Source organism: Orbicella franksi, chromosome 3 (assembly GCF_964199315.1).
Source record: "Orbicella franksi chromosome 3, jaOrbFran1.1, whole genome shotgun sequence".
Lineage (NCBI taxonomy): Eukaryota > Metazoa > Cnidaria > Anthozoa > Scleractinia > Merulinidae > Orbicella > Orbicella franksi.
The window spans coordinates 31,179,905-31,204,238 of NC_138147.1; the positions used below are offsets into that span (position 1 = coordinate 31,179,905).

The following is a 24,334-nucleotide window of genomic DNA, read 5'->3' on the forward strand; positions in this document are numbered from 1 at the left end:
TCTTCGTTCTGTGAGAGCCCGACCAAACGCACACACAATTTTAACCCCGGAGGGTACTCCCAGAAAACTTGGGTGGGGTTGTGCGGCCCACTTCCCAAATCCCTTACTCTATTTACGACCAAAATCTGCGATTTTTGGTACCCTCTTTATGACCTGACCCGGCTCGTGATTTACGAATTCTTCTCATGTTCTTTCAAAATCCCGCGTGGTTTATCAGCCTATAAACCATAAAACCTTGTATTCTGTTGCTTAAAAAAATGATAAATATAACTTAAGCAGGTCCATACGGGCGCAGATGGCCACTCGCGAATTACGCAACTATAGCCACAGTAAAATACAGTTTAATTTTAAGTTACATTGAAAAATGAACGGGATAAAATAACTCTGCTAGGGACTTCCATATGAAAAGGTCGGGGACGCTCGTCGTCTAGCTTCGGGGTATAATCAGGGAGTCTGATCTGACTTAAGCACGGTGCCCACTAAATACAAAGGTTTTTGCGCCAGATTAGGACCATGCGGACCATACGCTGCTATTTTGGGATTCCTGGTTTTAGTACATGCTCATTAAACTTGATTTGGTCACAGTAGGAGAATTTTGCTTTCATATTAGTCGCGTACTTGGTAGCGTAGTTGATTACATTAATGTCAACCCAGTGTTCGCGTGGTAGTAAAATTATGCCTTGCGTGATGCGCAGAACGTGAGCACACTAACAGTAGTAGGCACCGTCCTAGAGGACGGTGCCTACTTTTGTTGCATATTGCTAACCACTAACTGTTAACGTCTTCCAGCTGAAAAACTAGCTGTTATCTGTCGAAAATTATACTGAAATCCAACTGTAAACATGTACCTGCAGATCGCGTAGTGCGCGCGCAAAACAAGTACGAAACATGCAAATGTTTTACTTATTGGGGAGGTGACAGGAAAAAATGTAACGTGCACCGTAAAAGTTTTCAAAAAATATCAAGTACTTTAAAAAAACGCGCGGTTACCCCTACATTTTATGTTATGAAATGGGTGTGGCAAGCCTATTCAACACGAGATTAGTTTCTGGTTGTGAGCAAAAGGTATTTAGACTGTATTTTCACTGAACCAGAGGAAGGCTGTCAGACACTAAAAGCGCTGTTGCAACGATTTTGCTGTTAAAAACACACCAAAAATTGTTTCTGTGTTACCATTTACCATGTAGTTTTAAGATCTTTATAAATGTGTTTGCTTTTCTGTATGTAAAGGCGAATTTTAAGGAAATTTTTGAAGAAATATCCTTTCCTTTTTTTTCAGAAAAATGCTGATATCAGCATTTTTTTTGAGATTCAAGGCTAATTATCTCGAAAAAATGCGTGGCTACCCCCATTTTTCTTTGTGGATTCCAATAGCCCTTGCAAACATCTACTTATCCGCGTGGTCCTTACCTGGCGCAAAAACCTTTGTATTTAGTAGGTACCGTCCTTAAGGTGTCCATGACGAAAAGCCGCTATTGTAGCTGTCAAAATACGTATTAGGGTGTAGTCTAAGAAATAATGATAATAAAAACGCTCTTATTTCCGATTTTGCGCTCGATTTTCGCCGGTCAATACTAGCGAGGGCTTTGTTGCTGAACAGGCTAATTATCTCGAAAAAATGCGTGGCTACCCCCATTTTTCTTTGTGGATTCCAATAGCCCTTGCAAACATCTACTTATCCGCGTGGTCCTTACCTGGCGCAAAAACCTTTGTATTTAGTAGGCACCGTCCTTAAGGTGTCCATGACGAAAAGCCGCTATTGTAGCTGTCAAAATACGTATTAGGGTGTAGTCTAAGAAATAATGATAATAAAAACGCTCTTATTTCCGATTTTGCGCTCGATTTTCGCCGGTCAATATTAGCGAGGGCTTTGTTGCTGAACAGCCCCTGGTAATCGAGCTTTTTCTATTTTAATTGTCATCTTTTAGGGGTCAGATAAAGCTTGAGCTCGAGGTTTAATTCAAATTTTCCGACGAGCATTCATATGGGAGTTTCCCCTCCCTCCCCCCCGCTCCCCCCCGCTCCATCGGATCTCTGTTTTCTATTTTTACTCAAGCTGAAATGGCCGAAGAATAAGAGTTTTTACGGTTTGAGTTTTGATCGCTTGAAGGCGTGCAAGTGATTCCGGTGACGTATGTTTTCACTTTATGACATCGCGCAAACTAAGTCACGCAAGCATCTGGGGTTTAATCAATAATGATTTAAAAATAGACTCATCGTCATGTGATTAACACGAGCTGTGTAGGGGAGTTAAGCTTTCACTTTCGAGTTGCTGATTTCCTTGTTGATTGCAGACGGATCTCTGTGGCGTTGTTACTTTGCTGAATTGCTCCTGAATCTTTCCAAACAGTGAGTATGGCGTACATTACTGTTCTCTGTTGCATGAACGTCAGATAAACTAAACGGAATTTGTATGCAGCTCACAGTCAAACTCTTTCTGACCTAGACGTGTGCACGAATAATTTATTTCTTTGGTAGATGGTCAGTAAATAGTGCGCCTATACGCACACGGTTATCATGACTATTTGAATCCAAAGTGTCGTTCACTTATGGCGGAAAAAGAGGGAGACAAGACTGGATGAAGGCATGTGACTCGGAAATCAAATCCAGTGTTCTCGGAGGGTTTTTGATCCTGTTTTTTGTTGTTGTTGCTCGTTTTGAACGCAAGGAAAATCGATTAACGAAGTAGTCATACTAGAATCGCAGTGAGCGTTCTCTTGCCGCTTTAATGTTCGCCGGATTCCTTTTGAGTTAGACGAGTTATCTGCGGAGTCGATAGACACAACATTTCTAAAACCTTTGGGGCCAGAATGTAGTAAATGAGAATGTGAAGAAGTAAGGAACTTCCGGGAAGTTTTAAATTTGTCATGCAGTAGAGGAAGCCTTTTCACTCCAGTTGCCTTTCGCATTAGAGACAGACATCGCTCTGTGAGATGCATTATATCAAGCGGTTACGGGCAGAGTTTCTCCCCTAGCAGAAATAGGAGAGAATCTCTGTCTCGCAGGGTACAAAGGAGAGAAACGTAAACCAAACATTGAGTGTTTTAAAATTCGAAATTTTGACTTCAGTTCAACTACTGTTACGCGTACCTTCACACAAAACTCGCTTTGTTCTATGATAGCTGATAGAGGTCATGATACACAACATCTTATTATCTTTCTTATGTTTACAAACGATTAACACCGCCGAGGAAACCCTGAGATTCTAATTTCTCAAGCTCGGTTCATACCGTCCCATTTCTGCCGTGTCGACTGAATTCAGTGAAACGGATTTCGTCTGAATCGGCTGCCGCATATCTGCCGCGCGTTCTACTGAAAGACGACACCGATTCAAACGTCGAATTTCTGCCCTATCGAATCTCATCAGTTACATATCAGGCCCTGTTTCGTAACCCTATTGCTAGGGGTACCCCCGGGGGGGGGGGCACTGCCGTATATGGGCTATATAGGTATGTACCGCTGTGAAGGGTATGGTTTTCAAGCAGTTTACTCTAGGATAGGGTATATAAATCAGAGCGTTTGGGTCTAGAATAGGGTATAATTTTTCACAAAACTGACTAGTTGGTTGAAGATTTTATCTAGACTAAGGAAACCAGGAATTGTGACTCAAAAATATAAAAAATCAAATCGGCAAGTTTAAATTTACGCAAATCAGCCTCAACAGTGTTGATAGATGGGGGGATTTGGGGAGTTTACTCTAGTATAGGGTAGCAAAATTCAGCTGAACTAGCTCTGGTATAGGCCAAGGGTTCCAGGATCCCAGCGGCACACCCCCACCCAGAAATTCCCAAAGTACCCCCCCGGGGGGTACCCAAGCAAGAAGGGTTACCCAAGTACTTAGAAAAGAATATTTAAAGTTTTAAGCATGGATGGGGGATCCACTTGATCCCTCTTTCGCTCCTTCGCTTCCTGTTATATGTTAGGCATTTTGTATATCCTCTGCACGATTTGACCAGTGTTTTCCTCGCCGAGTGAGTAGGTTAAATTTAAAATACGTCTGGGCAGTAAGGGCCCCTTTACATGGAAAGAGGGTGCCTCGGGGGGATAGGGGCACCCTACCTAGTAGGGTTGAAGATACCGCGGTTCTACATGCAAGCTAGGGGCACCCTCCCCACTAGAGCCAAGAGCTAATTTGAAGGGGTGGTCGCTAAGTTTAGTAAACAGACAAAATGGCGGATCGCAGACAAATGTCGGCGGCAAACGCAATTCTTGTCACTCTCTCATCTTTGGCCGCTGCTTTTCAGTTGTGTGGATTGAATTTAACATATTTAATTCTTGAAAAACGTCGTCTTCAAATGGTTGGCTTTCAAATCGCTAACCAGTATGATATTGCCGTGGCCCGACTTCGAAACGCTCCGATTTCAAACGATAACGCAGTCGTGGCTGGTGATCCTCCCCAAATGTCTGTCAAAAAATCGTAATGCTCTTTCACAATGCGCCCACTCCCGCTTCGTGAGCTTTTGTTAACGGCATTGCGATAATCTTGCCTTAATTATAAAGCCTTGGTCTTTTCCTTGATTCTGGAACACCCACTCTTTATTAGCGCCTTTTCTGCCTCACTTTCCGAAATGTATTTGTTGTACTCTTCCTTGTTCATATTCTTGAGCTCTTTTTCTGGGAGAGTGACTTCCTCCGGACCAAAATCTAAAGGGTAATGACGAGCCATGCATTTTCGCACCGCAGCATACAAAGAAGCAAGATCTGCTTCAAAATCAATTCCTTTGAAGTCACAATTTGTCTTATAATCGTTTATGTACTTCAGAAGATCTTCCACTTTATCGTCCGTCCATGCAAACTTCTTAACGTTCTTGCTTACTGCCTGCTTTTGCATTTTTTTTTTACGTTTCTTGGTCGAAGCTTCATTTGAACACGTGCTAGTCTTCGCGGCTTCTTCTTCTTCACAGGCGAACGCTTGCTCTCCATCTCCGTCTTTGCCGCTTTCCAGTTGGTCGTTGAATTCTAACTGCTCCTCGTTTTGATCTTCCTCCTCGTATTCTAAGCTTTTCTGCAGCTGATAGCGGCGAAATAATTCGCTTTTAGAAATGTTGTTCGTAGCCATGTTGAATTCTTACTGAAATTTGGTGCCTTTTACTTGGTGGCCTTATCATAACAAGACATAGCCCTAGCCCCCCGAGCCAGCCCTACCGTTTCGTACTACATGGGCTTATGTCAACAAAAGTCAACCCTAGCCCCTAGGGGCACCCTACCTTCAAGGTAGGATAACCCTACCCCCTAGGGGCACCCTATCTCGCATGTAGAACGAACCGCATAAAACAAAAGAGAAGGGAAACCCTACTACATAGGGTGCTCCTATCCCCCCCGAGGCACCCTCCTCCATGTAAACGGCCCCTAAGAAAGGGCTAATGCAACAGAGAAACGGAGAAGGGTTAACTTGTATTAGATTATTTCTCTGAGTTTCAAGGAACAGAACGTCTGAACAATAGAAATTCATTATGAATTGGTAGACACAAAAAAACCAAGGCAATGAATGGAAACCAGCGAGGGTAGGGAAGATAAAAGTTGTGAGGATAGAACGCGTATGACCTTTCAGACGACGCTAAACTTGATATGACCAAGGAGAAACCTGATGCGAGTGCCAAGAGACAAAGCCACGCGAGGAGGGTGTCCCTAATTTAGCGTTTTGACAGGACCAAAACAACCATATTAGTAGACACAAGAGAGACGAACGAGTATGGGGCAAAAATACAATTTAATACGAAAACCAAGGCAACGAATAGGAACCCAATCCCATTAGGGGGAGAAAAGAAAAAAAAAGGAGAAAGGAAATGGTAAAAAGAGTAGGAAAAAAAATGACAGAATGGGAAAGACGAGCGGAAATGGCATACAAAATGTCATGTCTCTTCTTGGTCGATAATTTAAAGTAAACTAAATACGTATCGCGGCGCCAGTCCCCCTGCAGGTAGAACCCTGACGAAAACTGCGAGATGAAAAATTATCTGGCTTGAGTCCTATCGAGGAAATGCATGATTTGAAAAACCGATTTAAATGTGTACGAGAATAGGTTCCGGCGACCCACCGTGATTAACAACAAACAGGGGCGAGCTAGCAAGCTGAGGCACGGTGCAAAAATAATTCTTGAGTGCGGTGACAGGACACAAGACGGAATCAGAAATGAAAGGTAAAGAAATTTCTAGCACGCGCTGTTTGAATTGAATAGTTTTGGTCCTAAATACCCTAAGGACCACACCTGACGCAGTGAAAGAGACATCTTGGAGATAAGCGTTGTTGGACTGACAGTCAGCTAAGGTATAAGGTACTAAATTAGAAATCAAAAGAAAAGAAAAAAAGGCAACTAGAAAAAGGGCATGTACGCAAATGTGCAACTGATTAGACCAATCAAAATGGTGAAAAACATTCTAAAGAATATCAACGGTCACTGGATGAGTGACACGAACAGAAGTCAACCATGATACGACGAAGCTCCCGCTGCGTGAGAAATGATCGTTGAAAGAGAAATCAGCTCCAAGTGACTTGTTGATATGCTTGAGAATGTTGACATGGTTAACTGAGCATTGACGACATAACGATTTCGAATACTAGAAACAGGGAACGGATAAAAAGCGTAGTAATCACAAAATAGAAGATTAGAGGTCAGCTGTGTTCTCATGTTCCTCTTGGTCGATTCTTGAAACGCTAGGGACTAAAGGTCCGGTAATACGGGCAACATTTTCCTTCAACTTGTCTCGCAACATTGTTGCATTGCAAGTTGAAACACATTGTTGCGCGTATTACCACGTTTGTGACCAACTTGTCTCGCAGCAAAATACAGTGTTGCAAGTCTGCAGAATTCCACAGGTATAATCGCTTAATCGTGTGTAAATAAAGATGACACCTTTTTCAACATAATTTAGCATTTCGACGAAGTTGCACTTCGACTTTTGGCCGTCTTAATTTTCCGTGCCAGCGAAGTTCTCTCAGTATGAAACTCAGTGTCGCTTCAGGTAGCTAGGCGAAAAGTTGTATTTTTGCGACAGTTCTTCCAAGCGTTTTGCCTTTCTTCCTGCTTGTTTTGAAGGGACAAACGAAGTGTCCCAATGACTATGATAGCTCTCGAGGTCTTTGTACAGGGCAAATTTTTGACTTTCCGAGAGTTACTGGTCTACTTCGAATTCAGGCTCGCCTTCACCGTCCGCCATGTTTTTTTTTATTTGCCGCCCTTCGCGACAGCCAATCACAAGCGTTGAATTCAAATTTGTTGCGAGACAAGTTGTAGCTTCAGTGGTACGACGAGCAGCAAAACTAAAATTTGTTGCAGAAAGTATAACTCGAGTCTACTTTGCGCAACATATTGCCTCAACTTGCAACACTGTATTTTGCTGCGAGACAAGTTGGTCACAAACGTCGTAATACGCGCAACAATGTGTTTCAACTTGCAATGCAATAATGTTGCAAGACAAGTTGAAGAAAAATGTTGCCCGTATTGCCGGACCTTAAATGTTGTTAGCGTAGTCCAACAGTTGCGCAGCGTCTACTGCAAAACAGAACGAGGACAGACCGCAAATGACCTTTGAGACGACGCCAGACGACGCTGAACTTGATATGCCAAGGAAAAACCTGATGCGATTGCCAAGAGACAAAGCCACGCGAGCGGGGTTGTCCCTAATTAAGCGTTTTGACAAGGCCAGAATAACCACATGCACTCGACCTTTTGAAACCTGAGTGAGTGACGCAAATTGCGTTATGAGTGTGATAATAATAACGCATAACGTAACGCGGTTAGCGTGGGAAATGTAACGTTTTTTATATGGAATCTTTATTGGTTCAAACAGCAGTTTTCGTTTTCTAAGAAGAAGTTGATAATTAACTTGTACTTCCTGGTTTTACGCTTAAATTTGGAAGGAAAACGAGAACCCGCAGCACAAGCATTTTATTACTTGGTCACACGTCCAGTGCTCCAGGTGTATTGAATCGATAAACCGATAATAGATGTCAATCGATAACAATGGATACTAATCAAAGATCAATTGATATCGATTGCCGATAGCAATCGATGAAAATCGATGAAGAAAAATATTGTGAGTTCCATTGTTATCGATTGCCAATAGTAATCTAAAACGATTGATTCATCGATTTTTATAGACTGTTATCGATTGTTATCGGAAATTATTTTTGTCCTTTTACAAGTTACACTGATAAAATGACTCACAACATTTGTCTGTAATGGTTTTATTGGGTTATTTTACATTCATAACCTGCATATCTTTTATAGTCATCAACACAATAACAAGAACAGAATCATTTAGGGAAAATTTCCAGTAAAGATATTCTTGATGCGGTCGACTGTACGGTGATGAACTTAGGTTCCTGTACATCCGGTATTGAAATGTAACGCAACGCTCCCAAAAAACAGCTGCGTAGGAGACTAAGATGAACGGGACATGCCAAGAGTCTGCTTTAGAACCCCGGAAGACCTGGAGGGGAGACCACTCCACCTGGACTTTGAATCCTTAGTTCGGAGTCAATGAAATTTTGTTGTTCCAGGTATTATTTTACACAATAACAAAGGCATCTTTGAATAGTCCGGAAAACTTGATGTATGGTTAAACGGTAAGACAGGAGTTATCGATTCATAACGATTTTCGTCGATCGATAAAGATCGATAATTTTTGTTTTCTGTGAGTTCGATTGTTATCGATTGCAGATATCAATTGATATCTATTGATATCCATTGAATCGATTGGTTTCCGATATCGATGTTTATCGATTGACAACGCCTGGAGTACTAACTTATTTAAGTTATTACCTTTGGTGATGATATATGAGCGGTACTTTCTTTCTGGTAACGTTTCGAACTAGGATAACTTCATGAATGTTTGACGGTGTCACACTTTCCTTATGAGTTCTCTTACTGTTGCGTTTTGCATTATTTCGTAACGCCTCTTTAGCTTGATACATCATGTCATGTCATTGCTTGTTTATACGCCTAATTAGCCTCGATATCTAAGGAATATAAGGCGTCCCCTTTTATGATCTAACAACGAGCCTAAAGGCGTTAACGCGGGATAATTTGATCGATGTACTAATGCATCAACTTTGAAAGGCTATCCGCGTGGAAATAAATCCAAAAGGAAATGCTACCATCCAATTTTGCATTTTATATAGTAATTAAATGAATGCGCGCGCTCTGATTGGTCAATCAGCTATGGTTTATTGTGCCTGCGGCTCGTGATTTATGAAGTCTTCGAGTGTTCCTCCAACATCCCAAGTGGTTTATCAGCCTATAAACCATAAAAACTTGTGGTCTATTGCTTAAATAAACGATGTTAAGTTGTATTTCCTTCAACAAAAGGAAAACAGAACGTGGTTCGCGTAATTAGAATTTGTATCGAGAAACATTACTGTTAGCTACTGTTGTGTCACTAAAGTGACACAAAAATGGCTCAATCAGTTCGAATTTCAAATTTCAGCTGCAATTTTTTATTACGGAAAAGAAATACATCAAAAATGCTGTCCCTGGCTTCGTTTGTGTACCTTTTTTTTCCTATGTTGCTGAAGAGGTTTAGGTCGTGTTACTCATGAGTAAAGCGATTTCAGGGAGTTTTGGCTTCATCGTTTTCCAGTGTTTTTTGACGGGAAGAAATACATTTGCCAGCTATCAAATATTTACTTGGGGTAAAATCTGGAGACGATGGGAGCTTTTGTGACAAACAATGGCTCTTCTGATGGCTCTCACTCCATATCCTCGTATCCACGTGACTCTGCTCACCTGGACACGACGCAAAAACTCGAAACGCCTTTTCCGACTGGTTTAGTAATTGGAGCAATTTCTCTTTGTTGATTAAATCAAATATTCTCACGGCATGCATGCATAGTTCAAGAAGAAATAATATACCAATGCATGTCGAGCTCAAACTCGTATTACCTAAATGTATTTCTCTTCCGTATATCGATGCTATATATCCGTAATTTACATCAGGTTTCATCAATGAAAAAACCGCTTCGCCACGTTATGGATGAAATGCTATGGGTACAATTCATATGAAGTAATTCTTTAAAGCCACCTTCACTGACAATATGGCCTTGGCCCCTTCGACTGCTAGCAGTGTCAAGTGTCATGCAGCCGTCTTCTCGCCTGTGAACGGGTTCGGGCAGCTGGAAGGGCCGAGAAGTAACTGCCTGAGAGTAAAGTGGCCGAGGGGGCGATGTGGTTCTATCCTCTTTCTTCCGGCTTTCTCTTCACCCCATCCTCGACAAGAGAGCCTGTTCACAGACTAGCCGTCCTCTCGCGCTTAACTCCCGAGGGGGCCAGCTTTCTCTTCTTGGGCCCCTCGGGGGTTAAGGACGTTCGCGCGAAAGGTTTCCAGTGGATAGTTAGATAATCATTTACTTGTGTTAGAAATGCAAGAGAAATTAGGGGTTACCAACTTCGTTTCAGAGATCAAGCGTGTGGAAAGTGGAAAGCTACCCTGATTTTTAAAAATTGGCGCACGTAATTCAGCATGGTCTACAGGGGTTTATTGTTAAAAATATCGAAGATGGGTCAAAGGAGGCCAACGATCTTAGTCATATTTTGTAGAAGTGGATCTGTTGCGTAAATAATTCTAAATTTTGCCAACGTTTTCACAAAACTTAACCCTTCAAGAGGCATTTACGTAAGTATATGTGCATGTAAATATAATATTAGTACTGTAAGTAGTGTAAGTGGTTGTCCTGTAAATAAAATTGCATTAAAAAGAGGCCTTTAAAATCGCCGCACAGACAAACTGAGAGCTAAAAAGAACGGAATTCGATGGTGCATTTCGCAAAAAATTCAGATTTTCTTCATTTTTTTTTTGCTAAACGTAGAAAATCAGTGGAAAAAATGATCCATTAAAAGAAAAATAGGGTCACCGAACATCCAAGATCGTTACATCCAGGCGAAGCTATATAGCAACGACCATCTGCTCTATCATTGTTCATTTTATTACTAAGCGCGCACTCGATACATGTCGTGGCATGTGAACTTGCGTGTGCAGTAAGGATGCACAGAAACAATTAGCGCTAACGTCCTTAAGGTGGCTCCCTATAGTTCTACGATCGTACGAGCGGTAAGGAAGTAATGTGCGAGCGCTCAAAGGAAAACGTCAGTGTTTTTCGATATTTTATTACGTCAACATGAGCACAAAAAGCAAAACTGACAGTGAATTTTCTCGCGTTTCCTTCGGTGAAATTCCGTTAAATTTGGCAGATTGGTAGTGAATATTTTATGTCAGTCGGAGCTCGTTTTTCAGGGAAATCTATAAGACCAGATTTTTTGCACCGGTAAAAGACAAATTTGAAAATAACGAAAAAACTGCCTTTAAAAACCCTACTTTTTTCGTGTTTAAAATTCGTATCCCACTGGAAGCGATGTGATGTAAAAATTTTGGAAGATTTCACCGAAGGAAATTCATGAAAATCACAAATAAAGCCATAAAAACAGTAAAAAAACACATTTGTTTGGGCACTTATAATTCAAGACTAAATCCTAAAATTTTAACTGAGATGATAGCAAAATACTATTTAATCATTGCTTATTATATGTAATAAGTTTGAGAGGACTAGGTGTGAAAGCGCATGCAAAAACAACATTCAAAACGTAACACATGCGCGCGCAACGCCATAAATGATTACCCTATGGAGACACCTTAAGCACGAAAAGACGGCTGACACTTCAGACTGGGGCTGATCATTCGCGGGAAGCTGCATATAAACATAACGTAAACTTGACTTTGTCACTCAAACGTCTGTAACGGACAGAACGGCTCTGTTTCTAAGAGAAGTCTTGGCGCCATGTCAGCAGTTTGATTCTCTCTTTCTTTTCTAAGGTGTCTCAAAATAGTTGTCTTTTTTTTTTCTTTTAGACTTATCGAACTGGGTGCGATTTTTCAGGCTTGGAGCTGTACTGTTTTGAATTGCTGTGCCATTGTTTTATGGTAACTCTCCACTGTGCCTTTCATTGTGATTAAGTCATAAATTAAGATTGCACAGTCCTGTTGCATAGCAACAAACTTGACCCACTTTTTACCATCAATATCCATCAATCTTAAAAACTAAGCCGGTGACCCCATATTTTTTTATAAAAATCTTTTTATTACACACAGAGGAGGAAACACAAAAAATTATCAAAGATTCTGTGGTGTGGATTTTTCTTAAATTAAGAAAAATGGAAATTTCCAAGTTGGAGAAATTCCATTCCACAGTTTTTTCACAATTTCGCACATGCATTCCGCTTTTGCCGTTGAATATTTTTATGCATTAAAAAAGTAGGGTCACCGCATCAGTTTTTGAGATATTAGCTTCGTGGATATGGAATTTTTCACGCTCGTTCTACGCGTAAATTAAAATCTCGACTTTACAAGATCGCACTTAACGCACGCGTGAAGGCGGTCCGCTGCTCAGTAAAGCCCGCAATTCCACGCGAATAAACGCGAATACCCGCGAATAGTGTTTTCTTTTTCGCTGTTGTCGTTAGCAGCATAAGCGGTTGAAAAAGAGTACCATAAATACCCGAAGGTGAGACTGGCACGGTAAAAGAACGAAGAAAACCTGAAGAGTAGTCTTTTCCTGCTGTTTTTTAGATTGATAGCCGGCGCGATCGATCGCAACATCAACATCACAAGATTCGTTTACGTTCCAGCACAGCGGTTTGAAAGAATGTTTTTACCTCTGGAAACGCCTGAAGGATGGATGTTTTCGTAGGTAAATAAGCGATATCACAAACAGCTCACTAACCTTATCGGAAACAAAGTTTTACGGAATAGACTTCGCGCCGCCTTGTTTGTTGTGAGTTTTGCAAACTTTAAATCTAGTGACCCCTCGGGTGATCGCTGAACTGCGCGTTAGCGCCCAGGCTTCTCACGGAAATATTACTGTTTTGAGCCACCTTAAAAGGAAATGTTTTCTAAGAATATCGAGGCTGAAATTTGCGAAAGTTTAAGAATATTTGAAGAATAAACCCGAGGCTGAGACTTTGAAAAGAAAATTTTGTGTGTTAAAAAATTGTAAATAAAAATAAAATTCTTCCTTTCTCTAAGCGGCAAAACTAGCCAAAAAGCAACAAAAACAGCATTAACACATTTCTGCAAGACGTTATGTACGTGACATCAAGCTTTAATATCTGCAGGCTGGCTTCAAAATTACTTTAACACCGTCAAGACACCAAATTCGAAAAATATTCAAAAACAGAAATGCCATACCCTATAATCTAAGCATATCCACAAGAATATTTTCAGCCTAAAATCGGCAGAAAAATAAGGATATTCAGCCTCGCAGCCAGAAGAACTATATTCTTATCAAAAAAAAAACAGTGTCCATCGAAATTACCTTTTTATCCTAATTGCTGTAATGTATTTCAATTTAAAAGAGGAAAAGTAAAATCAGGAAAGTCAAAAAAGCAAACGAAACCTTCAGCTAGCAACCGAGCTCAACAGGGCTCTAATTGGCTAATTACAAAGTTTTATTTCTTACAAAGGGCTGCAGTCAAACAAAAGGTGACGCAAGCAGAAAATGGCCGCTGTTGCAATAGAATTTACAGAAGAGCAATTGAACTACTACAGGATCTGTTACGTTGTCACTGATGTAATAACTGAGGGTCTCCGATCAATTTTCAAGCAAGAATGGGACAATCGCTACAAGACAACGTTAGGAGAATGGAAAGATGAGCCTGGGAATGGATTGGACTTCAAAAACGGGGAGTCTCCCGGAAACCAGAGAAGAAACGCCAAACTCCTAGCTACCATGATTAACGGAGACAGAGCAGAATGGGATTGTACCATGCTTTTTTACGGCATTCTTTACTCCGATTCTATCGGTCCCGGTCTCAATCGTGTCGTCAAATCACATATAGATGATCTCAGAAAATTTCGAAATGAAGACTTTGCGCACATGCCAAAAGGTCACCTCGTGTATCCAGAGTTTCAAATCGCCATTGGTAAAGTTCATGCTGCATTTCAAGGGCTCGGTCTCTCTACCTGGCAAATTCAAGACATCCAAAATCAGAAAAGGTTTCCAACAGAGGAGTTAAGACGGGTCTTGGAAAAGGTTGATGACCTGAGACAGGAACTTCAAGAAAAGGAGAAGAAGCTTCAAGAAAAAGGAAAGGCACTTCACGCAAAAGGAAAGGAACTTCAAGAAAAGGAAAAGAACCTTCAAGCAAAAAGAAAGGAACTACAAGAAAAAGGAAAGGAACTACAAGAAAAAGAAGAAGAACGACAGGTCCTTGAGGATCAGTTACACAACGAAATTTCCTCCTTTTGTATTCTCCCTCCCAAACCTTCACACGACGTCGCAAGTCGCCATTTTGAGGTGGCTGAAATAACTCAACAGCTCAAACAGCTCAAAAGCACTAACGAAAACAAATTAAGTTTTCTGTACATCTCAGGGAACCCTGGAAGTGGAAAATCTCAACTGGCTGGCCTTGTAGCTGAGCAGTTCTTCAAAGAGGGCAAAGAAATTCCGTGTGCTACTTCATTTGTAATGACAATGAATGCTGAAAGCCAAGATACACTTCTGGAATCGTACGTGTCTTTTGCCAGGCGATGTAAATGTCCAGAATTTGTGGTTACAAACACCCGTAACTGCAAAGATTTGACTACGGGTGAGAAGATCACTAATCTGAAGACTTTAATCAGCACAAAAATCGAGCTTTATACGTCGTGGCTACTGGTGGTGGACAACGTTACTAGCATATCACGTGTGCATGTTCATTTACCGGCGTCTGGAAATGAGCAGTGGGCAAACGGTCAGTTGTTAATCACAACACAGGACACTGCGTCCATCCCTTTGCCAAGTTCTTTCATTAAACACATCTCAGTTAGCAAAGGTATGAAGCCTCCCGATGCCAGTTGTTTATTGGCAAAACTTTCATTTATCGATCACAGCGAGATGGGAAAAGAAGTTGCGCAGGCACTGGACTACCAGCCTCTTGCCTTGGCAAGCGCCGCCACCTATGTCAGACAGGTGCGGCAGAACAAGACAACGTCACATTTTGGCTGGAACGACTACCTAGAGAAGCTTAAAAAGGGGCAACGAGGTACCACTGAAACCATCCATGCTGAAACTAATCCAAGCTACCAAGAATCCATGACCACAGCAACAACACTGGCTGTTGAAAAGGCAATGACCTCCGACAAAATCATACATCACACGTTCAGTCTCCTCTCTGTGTGTGCGCCACAACCTGTAAGTCAAGACATTGTGATCAATTATATTCTCAACGTAGATGAAGAAATTAAAGATAAAGAGATGATTGCTATGAGAATCCAAAGATGTTCACTCATATTAAATGGTGAAGACGAAAGTGGTGCCCTTATTCGGGTGCATCAGGTTGTTTATGATGTCATTAACTCTTTGACTAGCGATTTTCCGGAGATCCAACAACTTCAAACTGTAGACGCAACCGTTAGATCATTCATTCAGTTCGTGGAAAGCAACCTATCAGTGAATTGGGAGGACACTGATTCTCTTGTTGACAGCAAGCCCGTCATACCTCATTTAAAAACCTTGTTTATAAATACTGAAAAATTGTTTCATAAACGAGACACTTCTCAAGAAACCCAACGCAGCATAATAAATGTTCAGCATTATCCATCTTCCTTTACAAAACTTGGCCAAATTTGTCGAATGCACTGTTTTTTCGACGTTGCAATAAAGTACTTCAGCCAAGCATTACAATTCGTTCAGCGTAGTGAAGTGTATATCGACAAAGATGAAGCAGAATGTTGCATTTTCCTGGGTGATGTACACTATTGCCTAAGTGACCTGGAGCAAGCCAAAGAGTATCATGAACATGCCCTTAGCATTTATCTGAAAAAGCTCGACCCTGACCATCTTCATGTGGCAAGGTGTCACAATAACCTTGGTAATGTTCACCGTGACCTGGGTGACCTGGAGCAGGCCAAAGAGTGTTATGAACGTGCACTTACCATTCATCTGAAAAAGCTCGACCCTGACCATCTTGATGTGGCAATGTGTCACAATAACCTTGGTAATGTTCACCACGACCTGGGTGACCTGGAGAAGGCCAAAGAGTGTTATGAACGTGCACTTACCATTCGTCTGAAAAAGGTCGACCCTGACCATCTTCATGTGGCAAGGTGTCACAATAACCTTGGTACTGTTCACCACGACCTGGGTGACCTGGAGCAGGCCAAAGAGTATTATGAACGTGCACTTACCATTCGTCTGAAAAAGCTCGACCCTGACCATCTTCATGTGGCAATGTGTCACAATAACCTTGGTACTGTTCACCACGACCTGGGTGACCTGGAGCAGGCCAAAGAGTGTTATGAACGTGCACTTACCATTCGTCTGAAAAAGCTCGACCCTGACCATCTTCATGTGGCAAGGTGTCACAATGATCTTGGTACTGTTCACCACGACCTGGGTGACCTGGAGCAGGCCAAAGAGTGTTATGAACGTGCACTTATCATTCGTCTGAAAAAGCTCGACCCTGACCATGTTCATGTGGCAATGTGTCACAATAACCTTGGTACTGTTCACCACGACCTGGGTGACCTGGAGCAGGCCAAAGAGTGTTATGAACGTGCACTTATCATTCGTCTGAAAAAGCTCGACCCTGACCATCTTCATGTGGCAATGTGTCACAATGATCTTGGTACTGTTCACCACGACCTGGGTGACCTGGAGCAGGCCAAAGAGTGTTATGAACGTACACTTACCATTCGTCTTAAAAAGCTCGACCCTGACCATCTTGATGTGGCAATGTGTCACAATAACCTTGGTACTGTTCACCGTGACCTGGGTGACCTGGAGCAGGCCAAAGAGTGTTATGAACGTGCACGTATCATTCATCTGAAAAAGGTCGACCCTGACCATCTTCATGTGGCAATGTGTCACAATAACCTTGGTACTGTTCACCGCGACCTGGGTGACCTGGAGCAGGCCAAAGAGTGTTATGAACGTGCACTTATCATTTATCTGAAAAAGCTCGACCCTGACCATCTTCATGTGGCGAGGTGTCACAATAACCTTGGTAATGTTCACCAAGACCTGGGTGACCTGGAGCAGGCCAAAGAGTGTTATGAACGTGCACTTACCATTCGTCTGAAAAAGCTCGACCCTGACCATCTTCATGTGGCAAGGTGTCACAATAACCTTGGTAATGTTCACCGCGACCTGGGTGACCTGGAGCAGGCCAAAGAGTGTTATGAACGTGCACTTACCATTCGTCTGAAAAAGCTCGACCCTGACCATCTTCATGTGGCAATGTGTCACAATAACCTTGGTACTGTTCACCACGACCTGGGTGACCTGGAGCAGGCCAAAGAGTGTTATGAACGTGCACTTATCATTTATCTGAAAAAGCTCGACCCTGACCATCTTCATGTGGCAAGGTGTCACAATAACCTTGGTAATGTTCACCAAGACCTGGGTGACCTGGAGCAGGCCAAAGAGTGTTATGAACGTGCACTTACCATTCGTCTGAAAAAGCTCGACCCTGACCATCTTCATGTGGCAAGGTGTCACAATAACCTTGGTAATGTTCACCGCGACCTGGGTGACCTGGAGCAGGCCAAAGAGTGTTATGAACGTGCACTTACCATTCGTCTGAAAAAGCTCGACCCTGACCATCTTGATGTATTAGCTGTTCAGCATAAGTTAACTCAGCTTCAACAGATGATGGAGAGTACGTCCCGAAAGAAGCATGTTCATCATACTCGTAATGTACGTTGCACAATACTTTGAATACACTGGATCTTGCTAGTTTAAGGTTACAGATGATGTCTGGTAAAGTTCTTGTCTACATTTTGTTTAAATGGCTTGACAAATTATTAAGACTCTTGAAATACATTCAGTAAGCCCCATTGGGTGCGGATACTATAGGCTTGAAGATCGTGTCCGAATCCATTTGTTTCCCGGCAGGCGGGATAACGTTTGACTGAGTTTAACTTTTGCCTTAAGGACCCGGATAAATATGAAAACTATTTAAGTTTGTAAATTTTATTGCTGCAGTCGTTATGGCAGAGTAGAAACATAATGTCAGCTTTAGTGTAAAAAAGTAAAAAAAATCCTCCTTTGAGATTTGTTAGAAAAGATGAGAAAGAGAAAAAATGGTGATTCGATGAACTGATTGAATATTGGATTTTTTAGTTAGAAAAGAAAGAAACCATCTTGAGTTTTTTCCTACCAACTATATTTCTTGGCGTATCTTACGTTTTACTCCCCCTTATGGTGGCTGGCAATGGTTTCCAGCACTCTTTTATCAGCTATACTTTGACGGTCAATTCTCAAACTCTTTTCTAAGTAATGATGCAATATTGGTATCACTTAAAGCCTAAGGCCCGGTTCATACGTCGCATTTCTGCCGTGTCGAATTCAATTCAATTAAGTGCGGCAGAAATGCGACTGTGGATTCATACGTCGCACTTGTGTCGCACTTAATTCAGAATTTATACTGTCGGGTATGTCGGCCAGCGGAAAATGCTTTAAACGTAGAGTATTCAATATGGCGGACGAAAATACTGAGCGACGAAGGACTTTAATTTTGCTAAAAATTGTCCGCCAACGTAACGAGAAGGAGAAGGCTAACAACGGAGCAGTATGTGTTGCAATATGTTCGGGTTGCTCTGGGTCGAGAATGGTCAAGTTTCTTCTTTTTCTTTGGCGGGAAAACATTTACGCATGCTCAATACATTAACAAAATGTATGCATTAGATTCGACACGGCAGAAATTCGACGTCTGAATCAGTGTCGCATTTCTGTCGGATAATGCGACAAGACCAGTCGAACGTGCGGCAGAAATGCGGCAGCCGATTCAGACGTCGAATTTCTGTCGAATCTAATTCGTTGAATTGAATTCGACACGGCAGAAATGCGACGTATGAACCGGGCCTAAGCTTACCCAATGTTGAACCAGTGATGGTAATCGTGATGGCATATAAGGTCACCATAGCAGTAGTATAACCCCTTAGAAACACCCTTAATGTTATAAACACTTACTGACTTAAAGTAAGAATGTTTAATGTAGCTTGTTTCTAAGGTAACCTGTTTGTATAAAAAGAATGACCACAACTTGTTCACCATTTGTCCTTTGTTATGTTTCAGTTCCTCCAGATAGTATGTTAACATTCGATGAAGTGTCTCTAACAAAACAAAAGAGTAAAGTAGTTAAATATTTCATATTTTCCTCGGTATGTTTCGAATGTGATGCGACCGGCATATGAACCATATCTTAGATCCATAGCAAATTGTTAAAAGATACAATAGCAATGTCTATAGTATTATTGGTATATATCGTTTCAAACCTGACTTAAAAATGAACACCAGTTATATTGAAAGAAACAATGAGTGTCACATGTTAAACTTTTGTAGAACATTCAAGTCCAATTTAGTTATATTATTAAACAATAATTGTAACAAATTTCGTATTAAGACTTTTTGCTTTGCACGACTTGTCTTGTAACTGACATTTAAATGGATTTTTACGCTCCGTTAAACGAGCAGTCTTCCATACGCTAAGATATTTTCCTTCCAGCTAGCTAGAGCTGTCTCCAGATTGATGGTCGGAATGAGAACAATTTTCAATTGAGAAAAAAAGAAGCAAAGGAATGGAAAAGGTGTCTCAGGGCTGTACCTTGAATATAAAATTTCAAAATCTCGTTAGTTTTGTTAGTTTATGTGAAACATGTCCCCCAGATCTCGTGTTTCACTTCTGCTGGGCCCAGTTATATCCTTTCTTCTACTCTTGGACTGTTTGACGCGTTGTATTCCAAAGCCAAATTTTTCACATGGATGAACAAAATATTTCGACACGGATGCTTGAAGCTAAGATTGCGTCAATACTCACCCAAAGCATTTTGTTCCCCTTACTAAGATGTCGCGAGTTGGAGGACTGGAAAGGTCTGTTCGATGACACTGATCAGTTAATCCCCGGTAGTGATATTGCTTCTGATCGTGTATAAACTACTGCGAACTTTCTTATTTTTAACGTCCCTTAGATCATGAAGGAGTGTTGTCCAATTCACCCAAAGTGAGTGGACTCGTCTAACTTGGTAGTCGACTCCACGTCCCGGAAGTTAATCTTCGTGACATTTAATCGTTGTAGAGATCCGCAAACAGTTATAAATGCAGTCGGTTGAGGTTTATCTGTCGAAGGCTGTTTTGCTGAACTCGTATTTCTAAGCCACTGCACTCGACAATGTCAAATTAGACATGCGGTTTTTACACTCGTATGCTATATCCATTTAACAGATTGACGTCAGTTTTTCATGTGTCTGTTCTGTTATTGATCATGAATTTTCTCATAACATTGTCAACGTAGCTGTGGATCCACAAGGCGATAGCCGAATGGATCTGCAGACTACTTTAACAATGTTATGACGAAATTCATCGTCAGTAACAGGATAGACGCATGAAAAACTGACATCAATTTGTTTTTAAAGATACAAATTGTCAAATTGTCCACTCTCGCTCGGTGACGCATCGCATAAATTATAAATTCATGTGTCTGTCCGCTTATTGACAATCAACATTAGCCAATGATCGCGCGAGAATTTCTGCAGTTATCGTAAAAAAAACTTTAAGTAGTGAGTACAGTGCGAATAGCGATTACAATCTTCTTATCGATATGATTTCCAGACAGCAATTCTATCTTTGGTTTTAGGAAAAGGGCTAGAAGACAACCACACTAACAACATATAAAGAGCTCTGTGTCTGTCCCTGTCCCCTTAATTTAGAAATAAAGAAGAGCTGCCACAGTTTTTGTCGACTAATCAAGCTGTCTTGGTAGTGTGCCAGTCGAGTTATTGTACCATCTAGACCTGGGCCGCGTTTTTCAAAGTCCGATTAAACTATAACCCAGGTTTAGCGAGAATTTTCCTTTCAGTTTTTTTGTCCTTCGGTTTTTAGGAGAATAATCTCATACTACACAACTCATAAGCAGTCAAAACAATTTTATGCAAGAAAAATTAATACTTCGGCTAACGTTTAATCCTGGATTAGAGTTAACCGCCTGTCGAACAACCCGGCCTCTGGTGGGTAGACAGACGGGAAGCCGAAGCAAAAGTTATGGCCGTGGAAAAACACATGACTGACTGCAAGCTTTCGTTCCCTGAAAGAATGTTTGTAACATCTACTCGTTTATTCCGTCAGGGTGTATCCCATTTTAGTGAAAACCCAAAAACAACAACAGTTGGGCGTCAACTGAGCCCTTGGAGCTCTGTTTCAACCATCTTCCAGTGATCTTATGGAAATCTGATGAAACTATTGTCCGTGTCTGATACATTGCGCAAACTGCAGATCAGTTATTGCGATTGGAAACGTGTGGTGTGTGGCAACTTCAATGATTGCAATCACTCATAATCAATCAATTAACACGTTAGTAAGCGGAATATCTATGAGATTTGACGCCCGCGCGCTTAATTCTGAAAAGTTGCCAATGTTTCGAGGATAAGTCTATTCTACACGAGATAAGTAGTGTGTGACAAAATCGGCACACTTGAAAAGGGCGTTGTGGTGTTTATGTTTCCATACAAGCAACTGACAACTGCATTGCTATTTACTTAGAGGATGAGGGTTTCAGTTTCACAGCTATGCGGCCATTTGGTGTTTCTATTTGAGATTTCCGGCTTGCGTGTCTCGAGAAGACAGCTACTAAACACTCACAGGGTCACATCAGGTCGGAAGTCGCACAATCGAAAATTCTGGCGCAAGAACAGCGAGAAAATGAGTTCTCTCGGCAAGTGGATTGCTTGGCTAGTCTTGGTTCTTTGCGTTTCGGTAGAGTGTGCAGAATGTGACGGGTCTTGTTGCGAACAAGGTTGTATTAAGACGGTAGCAGGAATTCGGTGTGTTTGTGGAAGAGGTTTCAGGCTTGTTAACCGCTGTCAGTGCAGAGGTAAGCTATGATGAATATAAACATTCAAACCTTTATATGTGCTTTTGAGGGAAAACACAGCCGGTCTTGGGTTATTGCACGAGATAAAGGTTCAGACATGGCTACTCTCGGTCAGAGACGCGTGCATTAAGAATTCTCCCCTTAGTAGACTTGGTGTAATAAACTCTACCCACGAAAACCGGGAAAAGTTCAAATTCTTTCATGAATTTGTCCACGTGTCTCGCAATCCAACCCCAAATCCAACACAGGAAGATATTGCTGACCAAAATATTTTCGCGGGCATATTTTTACGGCTTCGTAAGGTCAACTGTCTTACAAAGAGGAGACGAATTCGTAACGACGAATTTTTGCGCTTTTCTGTTACAGTAAAGATCTGCTTTCATAATTTTTAAATCAATTATATGAAACTGTAGCTCTGGCATTTTGGTTAACCGCAGAAATGAGATAGTTTCTTCCCGTCACAATAAATCATGAATAATTTTATGATCTATCGTATATTGTCTATTAATGCAGATAACAAGACTTGACAAGCTGTAAATAAGTTAAAAGCTGAGGGTTACACCACTCTGCCGTGCGAAATTCCTTTCTCAATAACTGGGATCTTCTCTTGCCTTGGGAGGGATGCCTCAGTCGCAGGAAGCTCTTGAACAAGGCTTTTTTCACCAACTGGTTAATTTTACAATATTTTAAGCCTGTAGGCGATGTTAGTAGCATATACTCCAGGGTCTCTCTGGGCTAAGCTGACAGATCTCGTTCTCTGTCAATTGATCTTTCTTCAAGTTGCCTTATCTCGAGCTATAATCTGGCTGAGAATTATTTTAAGAAACAAGGTAAGACCTCTGGCCCTTCGTGAAAGAGATTTGTTTGGCTTTTGTTATATTAGTAATGTGTGCGTAGGATGATTAAACGATCTCCGCGCCAAAGGTGAACCAAAACAATCAGTATTTTAGTGTACGTGAAAACTTGAACTTGTTTCTATAAAACTGCCGTCAACAAATTCACCGTGACGGCTCTTGGCGACGCCGGGGTGAAAACGTTTGTGTGGCCTGGAGGCATCACGTCTGCTGTTTACATGCTTGCACTTCGTATACGCATCATGTCTAATGATTTTCCCATACCACCCACACTCCCCCCCCCCCCCCCACCCCGACCCCGGCGCCGATCAGGTCGCATCAAGATCATAATCTCTTAGCCTGCGTAGCTTGGCGGTTTTTAAGCAATTTGAGCGCGCTAAAGATTTGTTGGATGAAGTTTCCATGACCTCATCAGTTATTAAGGTTTTCCATGCAACAAGAGAGTATTCTTAGGAGCACCAGGTACCCGGGTGTCACTGAGTAAGTGTAACTAGCTGAAAGTGTCAGCTACTGAATCACTGAAATCAGGAACCCTGCTGAAGTACAATGCGTCTAGAACCAGAAATGCTTCACTTCTGGAAAAGTTTGAGCAAGTGGACTAAAAAGCAGTCCCTGTGTTTCTGCGAGCTCACTATGCGACCAATGAAATGGAGTGCACAAAGCAAGACAGCCTGAGGATAGGCTCTTTACCCCGCTCATCCCAAAGTCTTGCAAGGTGCACGATTTTTTCCCGCAATTATAGCCCACTGCGACAGTTTGCTTTCTATCAAGAACCGGCCGCAAGCTAAACAAGTTACTGATCTCCATAACGGAAGTTTTCCTGCCGAATCGTTCGTGGCGCAGTCGAAATATACGAACTTTACTTCCCGTTGGTCCCTTGATTCTTTAATTATGGCCCTTTCTTAAACTCCCAAGACTAGAACAAAGTGTAATAAGCAGGAAATAAATGAAGCTCTTACAGCTTTTAAGGATTATTGTAAGGATTTTTAACCCAAGCGGCAACTCGTGACATCTTGATCTTTAAACCTCACAGAACTGTTTTAATAATAACTTGGTTACTTAGGCTAGTATAGTAACTTGAATAATCTTTGTATCACTGCTTCTCTAGTCTCCCTTATTATACTATTATCAATCAGTCTTACTATTATCAGTTTCAAACCGCTTGAATGCCTTTCTTGAAATCCATGGAGTTCTTGGCTGTCTCAAAACCATTTGGTGGTTTGTCGTTGCAGTCTCGCCGCTTTCTCATGTAAGAACCTTTGTCCATTCATTTACAAAACTGACACAGCCCACCACAACTTCCTGCTTTTATAGATCGGTGTATTGCACAAAAGGAGCGCATACTTAACACTTCTTAAATTCTCTACACCTAAGAAAACCGCAAAAATAAAGGCGGAAGATGTAAAGGTGTCCTTTGGAGACATTAGCCGAACAGGCAGGAACCTTTTTGATCTTTTGCTCAAATATATACACGTATATGGAGCGTATGCACATGACGTCACGGCAGCCATATTGGTGTTCCAAAACGTACAATGAAACGGCGGCCATGTTGGTGTACCAAACCAATCCTGTCGGAGTTCAACTCTTTTCTTATGTTAACACTTTCTTTTGTTCCAATAAATTTGCATGGCTGTTGGACACT

The 24,334-nt window shown here is 41.5% G+C and overlaps 2 protein-coding genes across 5 annotated transcripts in view; both read left to right on the top strand.

The window, feature by feature from the left end:
- Positions 1–2,264: 2,264 nt before the first annotated feature.
- Positions 2,265–18,839, top strand: LOC145481957 (uncharacterized). The gene is made up of 2 exons (XM_081460534.1): positions 2,265–2,349; positions 13,454–18,839. The coding sequence occupies exon 2, from the start codon at positions 13,489–13,491 to the stop codon at positions 17,686–17,688; it is 4,200 nt and encodes a 1,399-aa protein (XP_081316660.1). The 5' UTR covers positions 2,265–2,349; positions 13,454–13,488; the 3' UTR covers positions 17,689–18,839.
- A 2,671-nt stretch (positions 18,840–21,510) lies between these two features.
- LOC145481960 (uncharacterized) overlaps positions 21,511–24,334 on the top strand; it is a 40,898-nt gene continuing 38,074 nt past the window's right edge. For all 4 annotated transcript variants that reach the window (XM_081460539.1, XM_081460540.1, XM_081460541.1 and 1 more), the window contains exon 1: positions 21,511–21,838. In XM_081460539.1, the coding sequence (XP_081316665.1) occupies positions 21,511–21,838 (328 nt within the window). The remainder of the gene's footprint in view (positions 21,839–24,334) is intronic.